The sequence below is a fragment of the Emericellopsis cladophorae genome (assembly GCF_022114955.1).
Source record: "Emericellopsis cladophorae strain MUM 19.33 chromosome Unknown NODE_19_length_326966_cov_119_582185, whole genome shotgun sequence".
Lineage (NCBI taxonomy): Eukaryota > Fungi > Ascomycota > Sordariomycetes > Hypocreales > Bionectriaceae > Emericellopsis > Emericellopsis cladophorae.
Genome location: NW_026250944.1, coordinates 16707 through 37714, shown reverse-complemented (window position 1 = coordinate 37714; position 21008 = coordinate 16707). Strand labels below are relative to the sequence as shown.

At 57.8% G+C, this 21008-nt stretch overlaps 8 protein-coding genes across 8 annotated transcripts; 3 read left to right on the top strand and 5 right to left on the bottom strand.

Annotated features, from left to right (window-relative positions):
- Positions 1–113: 113 nt before the first annotated feature.
- Positions 114–3075, bottom strand: J7T54_003897 (uncharacterized protein; the record flags this gene model as incomplete). The annotated part of the gene is made up of 3 exons (XM_051506085.1): positions 114–1776; positions 1853–2412; positions 2923–3075. 3 exons carry the CDS (start codon positions 3073–3075, stop codon positions 114–116), a joined length of 2376 nt encoding a protein of 791 aa, XP_051362488.1.
- Positions 3076–4348: 1273 nt separating this feature from the next.
- On the top strand, positions 4349–6730 carry J7T54_003896 (putative aminodeoxychorismate synthase-like protein; the record flags this gene model as incomplete). The annotated part of the gene is made up of 1 exon (XM_051506084.1): positions 4349–6730. The coding sequence occupies one exon, from the start codon at positions 4349–4351 to the stop codon at positions 6728–6730; it is 2382 nt and encodes a 793-aa protein (XP_051362487.1).
- Positions 6731–7515: 785 nt separating this feature from the next.
- On the top strand, positions 7516–8517 carry J7T54_003895 (hydrolase; the record flags this gene model as incomplete). The annotated part of the gene is made up of 1 exon (XM_051506083.1): positions 7516–8517. One exon carries the CDS (start codon positions 7516–7518, stop codon positions 8515–8517), a length of 1002 nt encoding a protein of 333 aa, XP_051362486.1.
- A 110-nt stretch (positions 8518–8627) lies between these two features.
- J7T54_003894 (Leptomycin B resistance protein-like protein) lies at positions 8628–12561 on the bottom strand (the record flags this gene model as incomplete). The annotated part of the gene is made up of 2 exons (XM_051506082.1): positions 8628–12350; positions 12403–12561. The coding sequence occupies 2 exons, from the start codon at positions 12559–12561 to the stop codon at positions 8628–8630; spliced, it is 3882 nt and encodes a 1293-aa protein (XP_051362485.1).
- Positions 12562–13289: 728 nt separating this feature from the next.
- Positions 13290–14425, bottom strand: J7T54_003893 (Glycerol 2-dehydrogenase-like protein; the record flags this gene model as incomplete). The annotated part of the gene is made up of 4 exons (XM_051506081.1): positions 13290–13656; positions 13710–14241; positions 14307–14345; positions 14392–14425. The coding sequence occupies 4 exons, from the start codon at positions 14423–14425 to the stop codon at positions 13290–13292; spliced, it is 972 nt and encodes a 323-aa protein (XP_051362484.1).
- Positions 14426–14991: 566 nt separating this feature from the next.
- On the top strand, positions 14992–15839 carry J7T54_003892 (Acyl-protein thioesterase-like protein; the record flags this gene model as incomplete). Its single annotated transcript, XM_051506080.1, has 3 exons — positions 14992–15189; positions 15256–15698; positions 15746–15839. The coding sequence occupies 3 exons, from the start codon at positions 14992–14994 to the stop codon at positions 15837–15839; spliced, it is 735 nt and encodes a 244-aa protein (XP_051362483.1).
- A 179-nt stretch (positions 15840–16018) lies between these two features.
- On the bottom strand, positions 16019–17170 carry J7T54_003891 (enoyl-CoA hydratase; the record flags this gene model as incomplete). The annotated part of the gene is made up of 6 exons (XM_051506079.1): positions 16019–16143; positions 16191–16368; positions 16428–16544; positions 16609–16638; positions 16692–16822; positions 16882–17170. 6 exons carry the CDS (start codon positions 17168–17170, stop codon positions 16019–16021), a joined length of 870 nt encoding a protein of 289 aa, XP_051362482.1.
- Positions 17171–17580: 410 nt separating this feature from the next.
- Positions 17581–19013, bottom strand: J7T54_003890 (Alpha-amylase A type-like protein; the record flags this gene model as incomplete). Its single annotated transcript, XM_051506077.1, has 2 exons — positions 17581–18701; positions 18758–19013. 2 exons carry the CDS (start codon positions 19011–19013, stop codon positions 17581–17583), a joined length of 1377 nt encoding a protein of 458 aa, XP_051362481.1.
- Positions 19014–21008: the final 1995 nt, after the last annotated feature.

The following is a 21008-nucleotide window of genomic DNA, read 5'->3' as shown; positions in this document are numbered from 1 at the left end:
ATTATGTTGTCAGAGTACCTGTAGCCAAAATAAAACGCACAAACGCTGCAATGATGCCGACAATGCTGCCCAACCAAATCGCGCCCTCCACTTCTCGCACAAAGTCTATGATATCATGTAGTCTCGGCCTTCATCACGGCCTTGCTGTGCTTCCCCTCGTCCTTGACCTCGTAGTCGACCCTGTGCCAGGCCGTGGCGAGGTTGCCGCGGAGGTTGTAGATGCTCTCGTACGTCTGGGGCTGGGTGTTGTACGCATCATCCGTGGCCTTGACCACAAAAGTGGCCTTGCGCTCCTTGTTGTGGTGGTGGTGGTTGTTGTTGTTGCTCTCAGCGTCGGCCACCCCGTCCTCGGCGGGCAGGTGGCCCTCGTAGCGCCAGCGCTTCCAGCACCACGCCTGGTGGCCGTGCTCGAGCTTCATGTCGTCCTGCAGCAGGCGGGCCTGGTCCCAGGTGTGGCCGCCGTCGAGGCTGACGTCGACACGCTGGATCTCGCGGCCGCCGCCCGAGTAGGCGTATCCCTCGAGGGAGACCATGGGTTCGCCCTCCTCGGGCTGGCGCATCTTGGTGCGCGTAATGGCGCTGGTGATGGGCATCTTCTGGATGGACTTGTACTTGTCCCAGTCCTGCTTGGTCTCGTTGGGGCCGAAGCATTTGTAGTCGCGGCGCTGCCAGCTCGTCTGGGACTCCTCGTCGCTAATGACAATCTTCTTGAGCCACTTGACGCAGCGGGCGGCGACGTGGCCGGGGACGATGACGCGGACGGGGAAGCCGTGGTCGCGGGGCAGTGGCTGGTCGTTCATCCGGAAGGCGAGAAGGACATCGCCGCGGGGGTCTATGGCGGACTCGATGGGGATGCTGGCGCCGTAGGCCTCATCGCCGGAGAACTGGACGTGCTGAATGTCCGGGTCGGGCTCAAAGGACACACCCGCGTCGCGCAGCACGTCCCGGAGCAGCACGCCCTCCCACTTGGCGCAGGAGATGGCGCCGACGGACCACTGCAGACCGTTGGTCTTCTTGGCGTGCTCGGTCATGTCACGCCGCCGGTTGCCGGAGCACTGCAGCACGGCGGTCACGGCGTGCTGCTTGAAGCGGGTCTGCAGCTCGGCAATGGTGTACCTCTTGACCTCGCCGTCGGGCAGCTCGACGGAGATTTCATAGTCGGGGGCGTTGTCGATGACGGGCACCCACATGTGGTTGCGCACGTAGAAGGTGTCGTTGGGCGTGAAGAAGGAGTCGGCCAGCTCGTCGGCGGGCGTCTCTGCGTTGCAGGGTTTCTGTGTGAGGAAGCGCAGACGGGCGTCGCGTTCGGGGTCTGTCAGGAACGGGTCCTCCACGCTGGCCTGGCCGTTGGCGAGGTCGTCTGGGTGGACGTGGCCGATGCAGTAGGATTCCAGGATGTCGAGGACGTACTGGGACTTGTGGATGGCAAAAATGTTCCAGTATGGCTCGATGTCTGACCCAGCAGCGCGTAGGATGACCTCGCCTCCAGGATGCGCCGGGACCCAGTCGGTGATGTCGTAGATTTTGCCCTTGTAGGTGACCCATGGGCGCTCCGACTTGGGACCGTGCTCCTTGACCTCTGCGAGTCGGAAGAATGGCAGCCCCGTGTCGGTATTCGCCTGGTCCTCTGGTTCTGCAGGCGTTTGCGACGGCTCTTGGGGTTCCTTGACTGACGCTTGTTTGTGAGGCCCCGTGTCTTGCTGCGAGGGCACAGGCTCGACAAAGGCCAGCGCCAAGGCGAGAACGCCGCTGCTAGCCGCGAGCAGCGCTGTGCGCCTGTGTTTGGGATTGGGATTGGGATTGGGGCTCTCGGGTGATGATCGCGTAGAGCCCTCTGGCCCTCTTGATGAACTTGACGGCGTCTGCGAAGAGTCTGTGGGAGGTTTCGAGTGAGCTGCTGGAGTCGTCACGAAGCAGCGCACTGAAGATGCTGAGGCTGAGGCTGAGGCTGATGCTGCTTGACGCTGACGTTGGCGTGTAGGAGAGCAGCGCGCAGTGCACGACCAGGTTGAGGTGGTCTGTCGTGCTGCTGCTCGCAGGAGCTGCCTGCTGAGATGCGATGGCACACCATGTGCCATCGCGATGGTGTGGCGAGGCGCTGTTGATGTCTGATCTCTCTGTGCTTGCGGACGTGAGATATGAAGTGAGAAGCAAGTGAGTGTCGGGTGGCGACTGCTGAGGTAGAGGCGAGAACAGTTGTCGACAGGCTTTGCACAGAGTCAAGGGACGTCTGGCTATCGAAGACGGGCAGGACAGGTTGTAGTCAACGGTTGAAGCGACAGCAGATGGATAGATAATCCTCGTAGACGAAGTATCAGGAGTGAGTCTGGGACTGGACAGGACCTTGTCCGGCGCGGATTCGAGATTCGACCCCACAGAAATCTTGGGGCCACCAATCGAAGCAAGGCTCGGCTGGGATTTGTTAGGTAATCACTTCACAAGCCGTGCTCGTGACCTCGTCCGCGCACGCAGTGTGCCGAGTGCAACCTTGCCTTTCCGAGCGTGAGCGAAGGGGGAAAAAAGAAGTTAGGAGAAGAGAGGAGTTCCAATGTCGAGAATGAAGAGTAAGAGATGCAGTGCTGTAACCTGGCTTGGACGGCTTCCCCACGTTGTTTTCGATGCAGCTCCGAAGACCAGGGCTTGACGCGGTGCTGGCTATCGCCCAGAGGAGAAATTCTCGGACGTGGATCGGAGCGCAGTCCGGCGTCTGATAAGAGAGGTGCGAGCCAGCGGGTTGACAAGTTGATGTAGGGCTAAAGGGAAGTAAGAAAGCACTCATCAGGTTTTTCTTGTTTTCAATGATTGGAATTGCAGCAGCAGCGTCTTCTCGACACAATGACGACCAGTGACTGGAGTCACTGGACAGAGGTGCACCGCTCATTAATACCGGGTAGGTGTGTGTAGGTCGCCGAACTGACCCACCAGTCGTTGGCGGTGCCGGCCCGCATGGCTGACGGTTAGCGGGCCATAGGGACCGGAGCCCCTGGGATTGCTCTGTAACACGCGCGACTCCAGGCGGTCCCAGCCGACGCGACTGGACCTGAAGTCGGCGACATCAATGATGGATTCATCCATCGTCCATCCAGCTTCGCCGAAGAACACGATACCCGAGAACAATCAGAACATACATTAGGCTCTACCTCAGCCAAGGCTACTCATTCGACTCCTACGTCGATGCCACATGGGGTATCATGTGCGCGTGGTGACGAACCACAGCATCTTCGTCAATACCCGCCAAGGACTCACACGTGGTCCATCAAGACATTAATATAGAAATTCAGGCACAAACCTGATCTTCGTGCCCTGCAGTGAAGATCATACGACTGCGAAAGACTCATATTGTTCTGTAGTAAAGGTGAAGACAGGGAAAGACGACATTTTGCTATTGAACCTCGAGCCACTGTTATCAGTACCGCCTACATGTGCCAGCCATAGCTGCCCATTCAGCCATACCCGCCAAATCGCGTCGGATCTGGACCATGATCCGCGTCAGAGCCCTGTCAAGAGAGAGCTCATCCAGAGACTCGACTTAAATCAAGTTCCATGGTCGACTCGACCATATCCCCCTCATCGTGCATCCCAAACCGAGGCATGCCTGCCAAGCTGGGCATGACTCGGCTACAGAGACGTCTGTATACTCACTGGGCTTGAAAGAGATGCCTTATTCAAACAGCAAAAGGCCCCTACCAAGCCCACCGACTACGCCCGCCTGTCGAAGCAACTTGACGATACCGTCATGCCCTGCGGCGGTTGCATTTTGCATGGCCGTCTGCCCTCCCCAGCCTGCCACTGCGTTCACCTCAGCGCCGTGACTCAACAGGCGTGCTACAATGTCCACACGGCCTCTCTCCGCCGCAGCATGCAACGCAATGGCGCCTTTAAAGTCGCTCCCCGGTCATCCACGCTCTCTACTGTGTCGTCCTCACCTGCTTCCTTGGGGGTCATGCTGTGACGAGAGTCATGACTCATGAGACAGGAGCACAGGGCGCAGGGTAGGCAGAAAGACTAACGCTGAACTTGGTAACTTACCGGATGTGGTCACGCCAGACTCGGATGCTAGCCGACTCAAGCCGATGCCAGCCACTCCACCGTAAAAAAAAGTCTCATTACCCTTATCACGACGCCAAGAGAGTCATGACTGTCAGAGGCTACCTCTCGTCCATATCCCGTCTTGAACCATGCTTTGATCATGCTGCAATGGTCAATGCGGTCTCAGCCATGATCGCACATTGATGAACTGGCCTCATCTACTTACATGAGCCCTTCTGGCCTCACACTCATCGGGGAATCTCTCCCAGTCTCCAAGCCTCCCCCGGCCAGCTCAGATTAACCCCCCAAACCAGGGACCATGGCCATCGCGGGACGTCTTGGCGGTCGTCGTCACCGGATCCTCTTTGTCGATGCCTTTGACTCTTTTACCAACAATATCGTCGGATTGCTGGAGGAATCCTGCGCGGACACGACGGTTGAGCTTGTGCATATTGACAATGCCGGCTTCCAGAAGACTCTCGAGTCACGCATCGACCAGTTCGATGCTGTAGTCGTCGGCCCTGGGCCGGGCCATCCTTCTAATCCGGACGACGTTGGCTTCATCAACCGACTGTGGCAGCTCGGCGAGGAGCGCATGCTCCCCATTCTGGGCATCTGCCTCGGCTTCCAGTCATTGTGCTTCGCCCATGGCGCCACGGTGGAAAAGCTGGCGAGAGCCAGGCACGGAATCGTCAACAGGGTCACGCACCAAGACGACGACATCTTCTCCGGCATCGGAGACCTCGAGGCTACGCAGTACCACTCGCTCCGAGCAAACCTGGGCTTCGCGGCTGGCGATGACCACGTGTCGTGGACACCGTCCGAGACATGTCCTGATCTGCAGCCACTGGCATGGGATGTTGACGATGAGCTGAACGGACCTATTGTCATGGGGGTGCGACACACGAGCAAACCCTTCTGGGGTGTGCAGTTCCATCCGGAATCGATATGCACGAACAAGGCTGGTAAGGCGCTCATCCAGAGTTGGTGGGATCTGGCGCGGGACTGGAGTCGAAGGAATGGCAAGGAGGTAGCGCCCCGTTTGCAGGAGAAACAGACGAATGGTACGGCTCACAAGGTGGGAGGACAAAGCAATGGCGCCAGTAATGGCGAAGCTTCACCAGGGCAACGAGGTCACGGGCCCCTTGCGGAGTACATCATGTCGATCACAGACGGGAGAGTCTCTTTCGAGCAGTCCGTTTCGAAAACCATCGAGCAGCTGCATCTGCCTCACGTCCTGGAAGCATTAGGGCTGGTGCAAGACCAAGTCCTGGTGCTGGACTCCCAAGGCCACCCCTCTGGACGATATAGCATCATTGGTCTTGTCACGCCTGACAAAACGGCCCAGGTCAGCTACCGCGTGACCGATAAGACCCTGCGTTATGCCACTGGCCCGACAAAGCAACAGTCTGTTCAAGTAGAGGGAATCGAGGAAATCTGGCCCGTACTGCAAGACGCTCTGGATGTACTTCAACCTCCGACCCCGTCCGCATTCGAGAAGAACATTCCCTTCTGGGGCGGTTTCATGGGTTTCGTGTCCTACGAGGCCGGCCTCGAGAGCATCGACGTGGCTGCTCATCCGAGCTGCAAGGAGAGCGCCCTCCCGGACGTCAGCTTTGCTTTCATACACCGGAGTATCGTCATTGACCACCATGCCTCGAATGTCGTCATCCAGTCCCTCCTGCCCGATGATGAGAAGTGGCTGGCCACGACGAGCCGGATCATCGACCATCTGTCCTCGGCGAGCGGGCCGGACGAGGGTACACATGGGCGAGACGCCAAGAGGCGCAGGACCTCTGATGCGGTCAGTACCGGCGTCTCACCCGAGGACAGATTCCTCGACCTTGCACTCGCGCGAGCCCAAGTGACGAGACCAGCAGAGCGAGAGTACAGGGAAAAGGTGCTTCGCTGTCAAGACTTTCTTGCCTCGGGAGACTCGTACGAACTGTGTCTCACGGACGAGACGACCATTGCATTGCCCGGGGAGAAGATTGACGAGTGGGATCTGTACAAGCGGCTACGTCGAAACAACCCAGCGCCCCACGGCGCTTTCCTGCGCCTCGGTGACATGACCGTCATTGGCAGCAGCCCCGAACGCTTCCTCCGCTGGACACGCGAGGGTCAGTGTCAGTTCCGACCGATCAAGGGCACGGTGAAAAAGGGACCTGGCATGACGCGCGAACGTGCGCACGAGATCCTCGACAGCTCCAAGGAACGAGCGGAGAATCTCATGATTGTCGATCTCATCCGGCACGATCTCAGCGGCGTCATTGGCGCGGACAAGACGTGGGTGTCCAAACTCATGGTCGTTGAAGAGTACGAGACGGTGTACCAGCTCGTCTCCGTGATCGAGGGAGAGCTCCCCGACAAGAGGGCTGGTCTCGAGGTGCTCAAGTCATCCTTGCCCCCAGGGTCCATGACGGGGGCGCCCAAGAAGCGGTCCTGCGAGATCCTGAGGGACATTGAGAAGAGACCGCGCGGACTGTACTCGGGTGTCATTGGGTACATGGACATTGGCGGTGCCGGGGACTTTTCGGTTGTCATCCGGACGGCGTTCAGGGGGTCCAAGGACAGCACATGGCGTGTTGGCGCTGGCGGCGCCGTGACCATCCAGTCGACTGACGAGGCCGAGTTTCACGAGATGGAGACCAAGCAGTCCAGCGTACTGGCATCGCTCTTTCAGCAGCATAAGAAGCCGTGACGAGGGGAGGGGATTCGGTGCGCATTGTTCGGAGCGTTTGGATGCAGGGACTTTCTTTCATATTGGCATGGCTGGCGGGCGCTTTGGGGATCTTCAACAACGATCATAGGTATGCGCCATTCTATAGATATTCAACAAGATGTTCAGTAAAGATGCTTTCCTATCTACCTACCCCGTGCAAAGATTTCTTTTTTCCCTCGGTAAATCTTACCTCGATAAGGAGCTGAGTGCTAATGCATGGTCACATCAACACATGCACATGACAACAACAACCACGCACAACGAAACGGTCTGGTGAGCAGTGTCTGCTCCGCCTAGAACAGCCAAACAACCAACACCATCAATGTCAGATCTCAGAACTTAATCTTTTGGCTGCTCATTGGTCATGTCGTATGTCCTCAATAACCCCTGGAATTATGTTAAGAAAGGACAAAGACTTGCGCTAGTAGGGCCGACGAACGAATCATCTCAAGCCGTTGCGCACTGTGGAGCACGGACGTGGTAAGATCGTCGGTTCCGTGATAACAATCTCGCACAGCCGAGACAGCGTTGACTGCTAAGCTGCTACCCGACTGGCTGCAAGTCTCAGCCGACGTACAAACTTCCAGGGGTTCAATGTTGGCTGTTGTATTGTACATGTTGGTTGTTGTATTGTACACGTTGGTTTGACCGCATGAGACACCACAGCCTCAACTCCCTCCCTCTCGCAGGGGGACGTTTTCTGCTTCAATTTCTTCACGACTTGCTCAGTCCCCATTCAACGCCATATCAATCGGACAGAGGCAATGGCCGCGCCAAACACAGTGCGGCACAGCCTGCGATGCACAACTCATCGACATTCCCTCGCGCTGCGACATGTGCCCCAGCAGAGCCAGCGTCACCACCAGTCGACAGTCGCAGAGTCACAGACCTTCAAATTACCCGACGGACGCCTCATGGGCTTCTCCAGCGTCGGCCCCTGTGACGGCTACCCTCTCTTCTACCTGCATGGCTTCCCCTCCTCGCGCCTCGACATCTTCCCAGCCCATCTCGCAGACAAGCACCATCTCCGCATCCACACCCTGGAAAGGCCAGGCTTCGGCATATCCACCCCCCAGAACCACAGGACCATCATCAGCCACGCCAAGGATGTGGACGCCTTTGCCAAAGGCATGCACATTCCGCGATTCGCAGTCATTGGCGGATCCGGCGGCGGTCCATACGCCCTGGCCTGCGCACACGTCCTGGGAAAGGAGCGGGTCGCCCGCGTCGGTCTTTTCGCCTCGGCCGGTCCGTACGATCGCAGCTGGGAGCACATCCCGATGCAATCCAAGATGGTGCATTACGCGGCGCTGTGGACGCCGGGCGTGCTGAAAGTCGCGGGCTCGTCCATGGTGGGCCTGGCGCGATGGATAGCACAGACGGAGGCGGGCGCGCGTCGTCTCGATGCTTGGCTCGCAACGCAGCGCGAGAATGCCGAGGAGGCGCCGACAATGTCCGTCCAGGAAGAGCGCGAGCTCATGGTCAGAATCTTGCTCGAGGGCTTTGCGCAGGGCACGGCGGCCACGGTCCAGGAGGCGGTGCTGCTGTCGACGCACTGGGGGTTTGACCTCGAGGACGTTGCCTACGACCCGATTCTCATATGGCACGGGGCTGAGGATGTGAATGCGCCCATTGGGTGGATTCGCGACATGGCGAGGCGACTACAAGGGAGTCGCCTGACCGAGTTTGAGGGCGAGACGCACTTTACTGTCGGACGCCATTTGGATCAGGTGCTGGGCGAGCTTGTTCCCCAGAGCGTACGTTGACGAATGAGGTGTACAGAAGAGTACATGTGTACGGAATTGCTTGTATAGTAAGATAATCCTCCTAATATCTATGAAATAATCTTTGTCGCAGCGCTGCTGTAGCAAATCATCTAGTCCAAGTTCTGCGCCTCACACATCTTCCTGTACAGACCCCTCTGCGCAACCAATTCGGCATGCGTGCCCTTTTCCACGATCCTGCCCCCGTAAAAGACGCAGATCACGTCAGCATCCTTGATGGTGCTCAGACGATGCGCGACGGCCACCGTGATCCGGTTGCCGGCTTTGGCTGCTTCCGCTAGGACACCCTGCACAATCTTCTCCGACTCGGTGTCCAGGGCGGACGTCGCCTCGTCTAGCAGCAGAATGGACGGGTTGCGGACCAGCGAGCGCGCAATGGCGATGCGCTGTCGCTGCCCGCCCGAGAGCTGCGTGCCATTGCTCCCCATCGATGTCGACACGCCGTCCGGCAGGGAGCACACAAAGTCCCATGCATTGGCGGCGCGAAGAGCAGCCACGATATCTTCATCCGAGACGGACATGTCCTCGGCGTCGTCGGGTTGATCTATGCCCAGGGCAATGTTGTCGCGGATCGTGCCCTGGAAGAGGGTGGGCTCCTGCTGGACGAGCGAGACGATGCGACGGTGCAGGCGGGGGTTCAAGGAGAGAAGTGCGTCGTCACCGATGCGGATCGTGCCCGTGGACGGGTCGTAGAAACGCTCGAGCATGGCGATCATGGTAGACTTTCCACAGCCCGAAGCACCCACCAGGGCGACAAACTGCCCCTTGCCTATCTCGAGGTCGACGCCCCGGAGCACCTGTGCGTCCGGTCGGAGAGGGTATGAGAAGCGCAGGTGGTCGACGGACACGGGCGCTCCCGCTTCGGGGGCATGGTCCTTGTTCTCGGGTGTCTCCTGCACGGTGGGCTGCAGACTGTGCAGCCAAAAGATGTAATTGGCAGCATTCTTGCCCTTTGTCACGCTCGTGGAGAACTGAAAGAGCTGGGAGGTTGCCTGGCCCGAGAGGAAGACACCCATAAAGGCGACAAAGAAGTCGTACATGGTCGTTTCCCCAAAGGACACGAGACGGCAGCCGTACCAGAAACCGAGGGCCATGAACCAGTACTCAATGGACTGCGTGAACGCAAAGCAGACCATCATGGACGCCAGCGGCTTGCGCGAGGCGTGGATGGCGTGGTCCAGCTCGGCCGTGTATCGGTCTAGAATATCCCTCTCAATGGTTAGGGAGGACACCGTGCGGATGGCGTTGACGGCCTCGGAAGCAATGGAGGCGCTAGCGGCGCTCTTCTTGGCAATCTGATGGTCGAGCTTGACGTCGAAGCGAACTTTCAGCCAACCGCTGCCGAGGAGAGGCGGCAGACCGGCAAAGACGACGACGAGGCCAAGCTTCCAGCTGTGCGCAATGCCGAGGACGCTGCACGCCGCCACATTGAGGACCGCGATGAGGATGAGGCCAATGTTGAACCCCATGAGCTCGAGGACGGCCTGGGGGTTGGAATCAACGCGGCTCGTCAAGGCACCCACATTGTTCTCCGGGCGGTCAAAGAACTGCAGGTCTTGACGCAGCATGTCGTTGAACAACTGACGACGGAACTTGTGTGTCAGAGACTGGGAGACGGTGTTGGTCGAGTAGCCGAGCGCAAAGTAGGTGAGCAGACAGCCCGCGGCGAGGACAATGTACATGGTGGCAAAGAAGTCGCCGCGTGACGCCATGGCGGCGCCTTGCAGCTTGAAGACGTCCACCATGTTCGCCATGAGGATGGCCTGGCCGGGAAAGGCGGCCGCGGCACCCACGCAACCGAGGAATGCCATGAAAAAGGACCACTTGACCTGGGGGTTCTCGATGATCAGACGCCAGACCACGGTGAGGAAGCTCTGCTCTTTGTACCGCTCGTAGTTGTCGCGTTCTTTCTGGGCCTCCATCCTGGCTTGTTGCTCGGTCGCGTACCGCGTCAATGATTTTGTCAGATCGGCAGGGTCCACGTTCTCCTCGTCCGAGGTCGAAGCGTCTTCATCGATTTTCTTGCCTTCCGCACTGTTGGACATGGTTAAGCTCTGCACCCTGACGAGGCGAGCGTACGCTCCGTCCTGGGCAATCAGTCCTTCATGGGTACCCTGCTCGACAATCTGTCCCTTGGTCATGACGACAATGTTATCAGCCTTGCGGATCGTCGCTAGCTTGTGGGCGATGACAATCGTGGTGCGGCCCTCGGAGGCGCGATCGAGTGCTTGCTGGACCACGCCCTCAGCGTGAGGGTCGAGCGCGCTCGTGGCCTCGTCGAGGAGGAGGATCTTGGGCTGTGAGACGACGGCACGGGCAATGGCGACACGCTGCTTCTGTCCGCCGGATAGGAGGCTGCCGCGCTGACCAATGTTGGTGTCGTATCCCTGCGGCAGCTCGGAGACAAAGTCGTGCGCAAAGGCGAGCTGGGCGGCCTCCATGACCCGAGCCATCTTCTCCTCGCGTGGGGCCCGTTCCAGGGACGTGCCAACTAGACCGTGGGCAATGTTGTCGTAGACAGACCCTTGGAAAAGGACAGGCTCTTGCTGGACCAGGCGTGCATTCCTTCGCAGCCAGTTGACGTTGAGTGACTCAATGGCTCGGCCGTCAAGCTTGATGCTCCCGGACGTGGGAGTATACCACCTCTCGAGAAGCCCGACAATAGTACTCTTGCCGGAGCCGCTCTGTCCAACGAGCGCGGTGACCTTGCCAGCAGGGACGTTGAGGGTGAAATTGTCCAGGACCGTAGTGCCCGGTCGCGTTGGGTATGAAAAGTGCACATTTCGCAGCTCAATGTGGCCCCTGACGGAGGAGGGAGCCTCTCCCGCCTCGTTGAAGGGGTTGATCTGCGACGGGCGGTCAATGAGCACAAAGAGCTGCGCGGCACCCGAGGCGGCTCGCGTGAAGTCGATGGAGTACGGCGCCAGCATGGTCAGGCTGAGGGCACCGATGACGACGGACAGCAGAACCGTAAAGACGTCGCCGGACTCGGTGATTTCGCCATTGGCCAGCATACGGACGCCCTGCCAAAAGGCGAGCGCAAACCCTAGATAGATGATGGTGTACTCGGCCGAGAACATGAGCCCAAAGAGCATCGAGATCTTGTGGCCGACGTGGTGTGCCTCCTCGAGGTACGTGTCGAATTTTCGGACGAGCCGCGCGCGCATCTCAAAGGCGTGGACCGTCCGGGCGCTGGCGAGGACACCCTCGGCGAAGGAGTTGGCCTGGGAGTAGATTTCGAGAATCTTGGTCTCGTGGCCGGCCTCGATGAAGGACACGACGCCCATGACCGCGATGGTGGCGGGCGCGATGCACAGGCAGATGCCCGTGAGCCTGGCGTTGGTCACAAACGCGATGATGAACGCCGTGATGAACGTGGAGAGACCTTGGACGGTGAGGCCAAACTTTTCCGCGACACCGCCCTGGATGAGCTTGCCGTTGGACGTGGCCTGCGTCGCGATGGAGCCCCCCGTGCCAAAGTCGTAGTAGGCCACCTCCTGCGACAGCGCCGAGCGGATGTACTCGTGGCGGATGTTTCGCACCATCCGGTACGCGGAAAAGGTGAGCAGGACGTTGAAGGTGTACGTCAGGAAGAAACGGGCGATGCCGAGGTAGACAAAGTACAGCGCGAGTCGGGCGGCGTCGCCACGAAAGGCAGAGGGCGACGAGGCACCCGACGTAAAGTCCACAATTACCGTGACGAACTGGCCAAAGATGAGGTTCTGGAGGGCGACACCAGCGCCCGAGGCAACGGCGGCCACCGTGGCGATGCCTTGGAGGCCGTACTCGAACGTACCAGCATACCGAAATATCCTCTGGTTCATGTTAGCCTCAGCAGGGATCGCAAAGAGTTCAGTCCTGTCCTACCCAGTAAGCTTGCCAGCCAGTCATCTCCTGCGGCTCATCGGGCTTGGGCTCGGGCGCGGCACTGGCTGCCTCGATGCCTTCATTTTTGGGGAGTGTCGAGTCGCTCCCGTGGGGCCTGGGCTCTCCGATCCGTGTCTTCTCCTCCAGCGTGGCAGCCATGTTTGGTGCCTGAGTCTGGGCGTCTGGAATTCGCTGCTCGTCGGTTCAGTCTTCCTCGACTCGACGTATTGTCCTGTGTCGGTCGGACCTTGCTATCAAATGGTTGTCAGCGCTTGACTGTTCACGACAGCCTGCCTGAGTAAGGAGCAAAAGACAAGGCAGGTTGTTCTGAACGAGTCAAACCATACTCTCGAGGCGGAGTTCTGAACATCTTGTACAGACGCGATGATACGTGAATTTGCACAGCGGTCGCCCGCGGGCGCCGCAACAAGAATCCGTAGATGCAGTTTGCCCACCGGCGTCCGCGGCGCCCGACATTGAGCCTGGTCATCCGCACGCGCCAAGGCCCGTTTGGTGTCCGAGTTAAAGTTTCAGACTTCAAGGGGGAAAGATTAGCGAGTTTGTTTTTAACCATAAATTTCCGGAGTCGACATGCCTACGCGGTACATCACCACCTCGGTCTTTCGGAGTCCGGTTCACTCTGATGGAGGATTACACGATGACGTACTCCGTACACGATCAGTAATGAGTGAACTGCGTGGTCAGATGTGTGAGAAGATCGAGGCCTTGGGCGACAGACTGACAGTGTTAGTTTCTTGAAAACATGAACCATCTCTGTCGGTTCGTGGATGATTCCTCTACACCACATCTCCACCAACCACGAGGCATCACGCTGTCGACGGGCACTGCTGTCACTTGCATGAGGGCTTTTTGATAGTCGAGACCATCTATGTCAGCCAGTTGCCACTCTCATCCTCCCACCCAAAGTCCTGCCACGTCCACATTTGCAGCGAGTCCTTTCCGTCGACCTTCATCCGGAGACCCTGAATGCCTTTGGCCAGGCGATACGACTTGATGGTCTTGTGGGCATTGTTGATCTTGTCCATTTCCTCATCAGTCAAGGTGACTAGGGAAATGTTCTCCTCGATGCGGTCGTGGCTGCCACTCTTTGGGATGACGTTGATGCCGCGCTGCACAGCCCACGAGAGCGAAACGACGCCCGTGGAGCAACCGTGCGCCTGGGCAATGGTCTTGAAGAGCTCGTGGCCGAGGATGACCTCTTTCGTGTCGCTGTCTCCACCGCCGCCGAGGGTCCTAGAAATCCGGTCAGCAATGGAACATGGGTAGTCCATCTGGTGGTGCCCTACGCCCAGCTCATGACGACAATGCCCTTTTCATGGCAGTACTCGACCAGCTTGTGGTTCGGGTTCAATGCGTGCAGCTCAACCTGGTTGATCGCAGGGGTGACCTTGGCCGTCTCCGCCAGCTCGTCCAGCGTCTTTTGCGTAAAGTTGCTGACACCAATCGCCCTACACTTGTCGCCGACCAGACTCTCCATCATGGTCCACGTCTCCTTGAACGTCGGGCTCTCGTCTTTGCGGAGCGGCTTCCGATCGGGCGCCGTCGCCCACGGCCAGTGCATGAGGAAGACATCAATGTACTCAATGTCCAGCTCCTCAAGCGAGATCCTGAGGGCGGCGGCGGGATCGTGGTGCCAGTGGCCCCAGAACTTGGTGACGACGGTGATCTCAGAGCGGGGGACGCCCGAGTTGCGGATGGCACGGCCGACGACGTGCTCTGTACCGTAAAGTTGTGCGGTGTCGACGAGGCGGTATCCTGACTGGAGCGCGTGGATGATGGAGGACTCGAGTGCGTTCTCGTCATCAATTGTTCCTTTGCCTGTGATGGTTGGCATTCGCGTCCTTCTCTATCTCAGGTGAAGCACTGGGTAGAAATCTGCTGACCTTGCCATGTTCCCAGGCCCACTGCCGGGAATTGGTGGCCTACGGCATTGTCAGCGTGTGCCGTTTGATGGCACGATATACTTACCCGTGTTCAGCTGAAAGGTGGTGGTGCAGACCATTGTGTGTATACCGGGGCTGTGAGCTTGTGTTGTCCGAGGTTTACGTACTACGTCGACATGGTTTACAGAAACGACAAAGGGCACGCTGAAAAAATGTAGCTTTAGTGATGATCAATTGAAGCTCGGAGTGAACATGAAGTTGAGCATGACGTTTCGCCGCATCTCGAGTGGATCTCATGGCATCATGAAGCCCCCCTCCTTGGTGGCTGTCGGAGGAGATACTAGTTTTAAGTTGCGTATCTCCGCACAATAGGGACGTTTGATCCCAATAATTACACAGGAGTACAAAGATCCGGCAACATGATGCCGCTCTGAAGGCTGATGGCCACCAAGGGTAAGTGGAATAATCAACCAAAGAACTGTGGGTTCTTAACTACCCTGTACCTGGAGCGATCACGTAAAGGCCGCCGATTAGCCGAGCAGCGGTTTGATAGCGTCGAATCTAACAGGCCTTCTCCTGCGCCGACCCTGAGCTCATCCCTTGGCATGTCCTGTCCCCGAAGTCAATTGCTCCCTCTGCATTTCCGACCGATCCAGAGTCCACGCAGCGACCCTGACATCATTAAATGTCTTCAATTCGACGCATGGCACCCTTGGTGCTACCGGCTACCAGCCGCCACACCGCGACCGTCATCTTCATCCACGGCCTGGGTGACACCGGTCATGGCTGGGCCGATGCTGTGGAGCAGATGAAACGTTCGCGCAACCGCCTCGATGAGGTCAAGTTCATCCTGCCTCACGCGCCCACGATCCCCATTACCATGGTGAGTCGACCGCGTTGAGCAGAATAGACGCCACCTTGTCAGGGGAGACTGAACCAAATATCGCAGAATGGCGGCTTCCCCATGCCCGGCTGGTTCGACATCAAAGCCCTCGGCTATTCTGTTGACTCCCTCGGCGCCAAGTCTGTTGACGAGGATCGGCCTGGGATCCTCCGGTCGCAGGAGTACTTCCACGGCCTCATTCAGGAGGAGATAAATGCTGGAATCCCCTCTGAGCGCATCATCCTCGGCGGCTTCTCGCAGGGTGGCGCCATGAGCATTCTGAGCGGCCTCACGGCCTCCGTCAAGCTGGGTGGCATCGTCGGTCTCTCTTCTTGGCTACTACTTTCACAAAGCTTCAAGGACCTCGTTCCCGCGTCCAACATCAACAAGGCGACGCCGGTTCTCATGGGCCACGGCGACATTGACCCGTTGGTCCGCTTTCCCCTGGCCCAGGACAGTGAAAAGACTCTCAAAGATTTGGGCTACGATGTGACGATGAAAGTGTACAGGTAAGTGAATGTAGCTGTTCTTGTGAGCTGTGGCTGACTTGCTCTAGGGGCATGGAGCATTCCGCATGCTTGGAGGAGCTCAGCGAGGTCGAGGCTTTCTTGGCCAAGCAGCTCCCCGCCAAGGGCAAGACAGAACTCTAGAGGATTGACTCGTAGATAAACAATACCTATCGACTAGACGAAGGAATCGCGGACACTCGACCGCAAGAACAATAGAAACATCACGTCGTATTCTCCGCATCGTCCGTCCAACCGAATTTAGAGAAGTCTAACCGGCGGCGATATCGACGTGCACTTCAGGTCAATCCCGACACGCCCCTTCACCGCGCCCAACTTGGCGCTCTCTTCTCTAGAAAAGCACCCACGCCTTCTCTCTTGTCCGCCGTGCCGAACGCATAGTAGTACAGACTACGTTCAAACTCGTCGTCGCGTCCAAGGCTGTCGGCTGCCACAGACGTCAGCGCATGTTCATCATTCACATCCCATACTTACATCGACATATCGCCTCTTTCGCCAGCGAAACCGCCGTTGGGCTCATGGAAGCCAATCTCGCTGCCACGTGCATCACATTGTCCAGCACGGTCCCCGCTTCAAAGGTATCGGCTACTAGGCCTGCCGCGCGGGCTTCTTGCGCGGAGATGGGGCTCCCCAGTAGAATCATCTGCATCGCCTGGTGCAGCTGTCAGTCACGTCCTGGCCACAAGAAGATCAGATCGAAGGATAGCTTACCTTGTATTTTCCGACCGCGTTGGTCAGCCTTTGTGTTCCGCCGGCACCAGGCAGCAGACCGATGCTGACTTCAGGGAGACCAAACTTGCCGGTGTTGGATGCGTATATCATGTCGCACTGGACTTGGGTCAGCTTACATGTGTCCGAGCACGATAACGGGCATTGGCTCGTATATACGTACAGCGAGAGCGACCTCTAATCCACCGCCGAGCTGCAAGTTTTCAGTTCGTACCACAGCTCTACCCAAGTCAGAGGCACACTCACCGCCATGCCCTCGACAGCGGCGATCATGGGCTTGCGCACATTCTGTAGGCCCTGGCAAAGATTCTCAAGATACCTGCATTGTCGAGCACCTTCAGCATCCAAGACGGAGATTTCTTTAATGTCGGCGCCAGCTGTGAAGGTTCCGGGCATCAGTGTCCCATTTTGGACCCGACTCTAGCTCGAATCTTACCGCAGAAAAAGGAGGAACCCCCTGTGATCACAATCGTCTTTACTTTGGCGTCCACAGAAGCCACAGATAATTTGTCAAGAAACTCCCGGATCAGGTCCTGGGAGAGAGCGTTGCGCTTCGTCGGACGATTGAAGGCGAGCACCCGGACACCATCTGCGGGCGTGGACTCCAGAACGAGAGATTCGGACATGATGAAACGGCTGAAGCGACGAAAGAGATATGGCAGCTTGTAGCCAAAGTCTTGAGTAGTTGTTGTGGTCTCGGTGGCGGTGGCTGTAGCCGTGGCCATGGGATTCAGCGGCTGCGAAGTGAAGGATGTCACGTCAGAAGCAGCAGGAGAAACGAAAGATGTCGGGGGAAATAGCCATGTGTATCATGTTGAGCGACGAAAAATCAAGGGCGGCCGGAGGGCTGAAATGGCCGAGACAGTATTCTTCTGTCAGACAGCGTTGAGACATGTCTGCCGACAGTGTCTGAAACAAGCGGAATTTGTCACGAGGGCGCCAGTGTGTCAGACAAGTGGCCCATGCAGATTTCATTGGAAGTTAAATTAAATATAGACAGCTGAAATTGTATGTCGACAGACAAATCGCATGCAAATGGTTCGCATATTCACACGTGGCGTTTGGACAGGCCGTTCCACATGTACTCATTTCTCTTCTCCTCCCCTCAACGCATAGCATCCACCACCAAAGAGCCTTAGCGGGCACGCAGCACGACGGGCAGGCCCCACTGGACGTCCAAGCAGACAACACCATCCCCGTCAGCAGTCACGGTGCCCGAGCCACCCATGGCGACGTTCCAGGAGCCGTTGCTGCGGCGGGAGTAGACGCAGTGCCGGCCCTCGTAGCCGCTGCCCCCGTTGGTGGTCAGGACAATCAGGTCGCCGCCGAGGCGCGACCAGGCATAGGCGCCGTCCTCGACGTACAGGTGCTCGTGGTCGTTGCCGCCGAGGCCACCTGCCTCCTGACGCACGGAGCCCAGGGCGGCAATGAACTTGTACAGGTCGGCATCCGTGTTGAAGCCGCTCCGCCAGAGATCCTCGCGGTTCGCGGGGTCGTTGCCGCCGGCGTAGCCCTGCTCGGAGCCGTAGTAGACAATGGGGATGCCGCGGGACAGGACGACAAAGGCGAGGGCGTTTTTGAACAGGGCCCAGTCGTTGCGCTGGTTGAGCCAGCGGGCATTGTCGTGGTTGTCGAGGAACGTGCCGAGCGCGGCGGGGTCCTGGAAGGTCTGGCTGACCGTGTCAATCATGTCGACGAGGTCCTGGCTGGAGCCCTGCTGCCGGTAGAAGCGGTTCATGGGGTAGTAGGTGGCGTAGTCGAGGAGACCGCCCATGAGTCCGTCGTATCCGGCGAGGTAGTCGGGGTCGCCGTCCCAGACCTCGCCAATGGTGTAGACGCCGGCGGCCTTGGAGAAGTCGGCCCAAAAGTCCTTCTCAACGTGCTTGACCGTGTCGAGGCGGACGCCGTCGAAGCCGTACTCACCGACGAACCAGGAGATCCACTCGTTCAAGACGCGGCGGATGTTGGAGTCGCTTGTCTTGATGTCGGGCAGGCCGGCGATCCAGCACTGCTCGATAGAGTTCTGGTTGCCGTAGTCGATGCCGCAGGCCGAGTGGTAGGACGACTGCTGGTTGAGCGGCTCGGGCCTGTAGCTGGAGACGTCGCCCGCGCCCATGTGGTTGGCCACCACGTCGATCATGACATACATGTCCTTGTCGTGGGCTGCATTGACAAGGCTCTTGAGGTCATTGGCGGTGCCGTAGTTGGAGTTGACCGAGTAGAGATCCTTGGCCCAGTAGCCGTGGTAGCCACCGTCTGTGTCTGGACTATGTGTGAGTTCATGTGTCTCCAATAGGGCTGGACGCGCTTACTAGCAACGACGGGCGTGATCCAGATGGCATCAAAGCCCATGCCCTTGATGTAGTCCAGCTTGGACTGCAGACCCTGGAATGTGCCACCGCAGTACTGTCCGAGGTTGCCGCAAGAGCCACCGCCATTGTCGTTGGCACCGCGCGCCACACGATCGGTCAGGGCAAAGTAGATGTTGCGAGACTTCCACGCGGCCTTGTCGGCAGCGAGGGCGCCCGAGAACATGGCCGCAGCTAGCAGTGCAAGAGCAGACTTCATGATGAAGGCTGTTGCGAAGTAGACTGGATGATGGAGGTGGTGATAGTGGCATCTCGGAAACTCGAGCTGGACACGAGCGCATTTATGTATCCATTTGTCTGGAGCTCCGTCCGGTGGCATGGACATGCTCATGCGACTGGGCAGTTACTAGTCGAGGAAGGGCATACACAATCCACAGCTGCCAGATGCAGCGATGCCACCAGACTTGATTAATGCACAGCAGGACATTGAATCCACTCGTCGGTCCGGTCGTCGAAGTGATCAGCAGCCTGGAGAGCAGGGTACTGTTTATGCTCACCAGTGTGTTCGAGTGGAAATGGAGGGATTATGGATGGGTGGGTAGAGAGACATCAAATGGAGCCATGGATTGGAGGGGGATGCGCTAAAGGACGGAGAGTGTCCCAGATGCTCAAGAGGGTTAAATCACGAAACGGGCCGACTGGATCGAGGCACGTGGGATCGAATAGGCTTGGGCATTTTTCCGTTCATATTTCATTTGATGAGTCCTGGCAGTATCTGGGGAGATCGTTGCGGTTCATCGCCACGCTGCTCTCGTGGGATATACGCCGACTCGGCAAGCTAGTCAGTCACTCTTTGCCATAATACATGTAGAAAGAAGCTCAGTGAAATCCGAACCACCTTGTGGCTGTCATGCGAAGAGCTCATTATTGTCACGGGGTTTAAGTACATCCACGTGTACGTACGTACGTCCTGCGGCACTGCCCTCGATCACGCACGCGCCCTCCAATCGACGTTTCCTCTTCCAGCGTGAATTTAGCCTTGCAGCGTGACTGTACCCCATATCTGCACCCCATCTTTATTGAAAACCACCGAGACGTCTCCGGCGGCACTGGGAATTGCCGCTTCCGCGCCGTCTTGGATGGAGGCTTGCCTCAATGCAGAAGCTGGCAATCCGCGGTACCTGATTTGGCAAAATCAGCCGGCGACCTCGGCAGTGGGCATTATGGGAGCCAAGATTCACCCTGCGACTTTTTAGTTCAATTTTCTTGCAAGATCTTGTGACCATCCGCACTTTTTTTTTCCCAGCCGAGGATGTTGTTGGCTGCTCAACTGCCTTTGAAGTTTGTGTGCCTCGTCGGGCCGGCCCCGGCGCCATTGACGTCGTCTCCATGCCCGAGCTGGCTCAAAGTTCCCCAGGCTGCGGGGCCCCGGATCTAAATGACCAAGTAGAAGTAAACTGCGCAGGGCCAGCCAAACGTGCTCGATTAGACAGGACAATTTTGGGGCTTCAGTCACATGGACATGGACATGGCGCGGCTCTCGCTGTGGTCATCGACCCCATATGCTTACACATGGACGACGCCGCATCAGCGAACATGGAAATGAACTGAATCCTTTCATGCAACTTGACATCGGGCGAGCGACTGACGATTCTCGGGTGTCGGCCAAGGTACTCTTTACGGTCGAGTGTCAGCTGGAGGAATACACAAGCGATAGCATACAGGGGGCTGGTCCTCCAAAAACATGTACATGTACGCAGCGGAGAAGTTGTGCTCTGATGCGTTCATTGCAGTGGTGACGAACTCTTGGTTGTGCGCATGACTGGCCGTGTAGCTTTGCAGATGTACGTCAAGCTGCTTGCCGTACTCGCTTGGCGCTCCTTATCGTCGCCCGTCTGGGCCACCACCATCCAGCGCGCTTGCTCTTATTCCTCCATTGCTGCAGCTTATCATCGTGGGATAAATTAAGAGCTCAGAGATTTGAATCAAGCTTTTCCGACCACCCGCCGTCTCTCAAGTCGGTTAGGCCGGACCGAGCACCGTGGCAGAACGATGCAGAGGGCTGGGGACGCAACATTGTGCAAACGAATGACACCAACGCTGTACTGGCCCCGAGGTCACTGATTACTGTACAAGGATGTCAGCTCCTGATTCCTGTAAAGTCCCTGGCAGCATACAGTTCACCGATACCGCTGATGTAAACTTACTCGCCCATATGGCAACACGTAAGTGGAACGTGAAGTTGTTTGGAAAC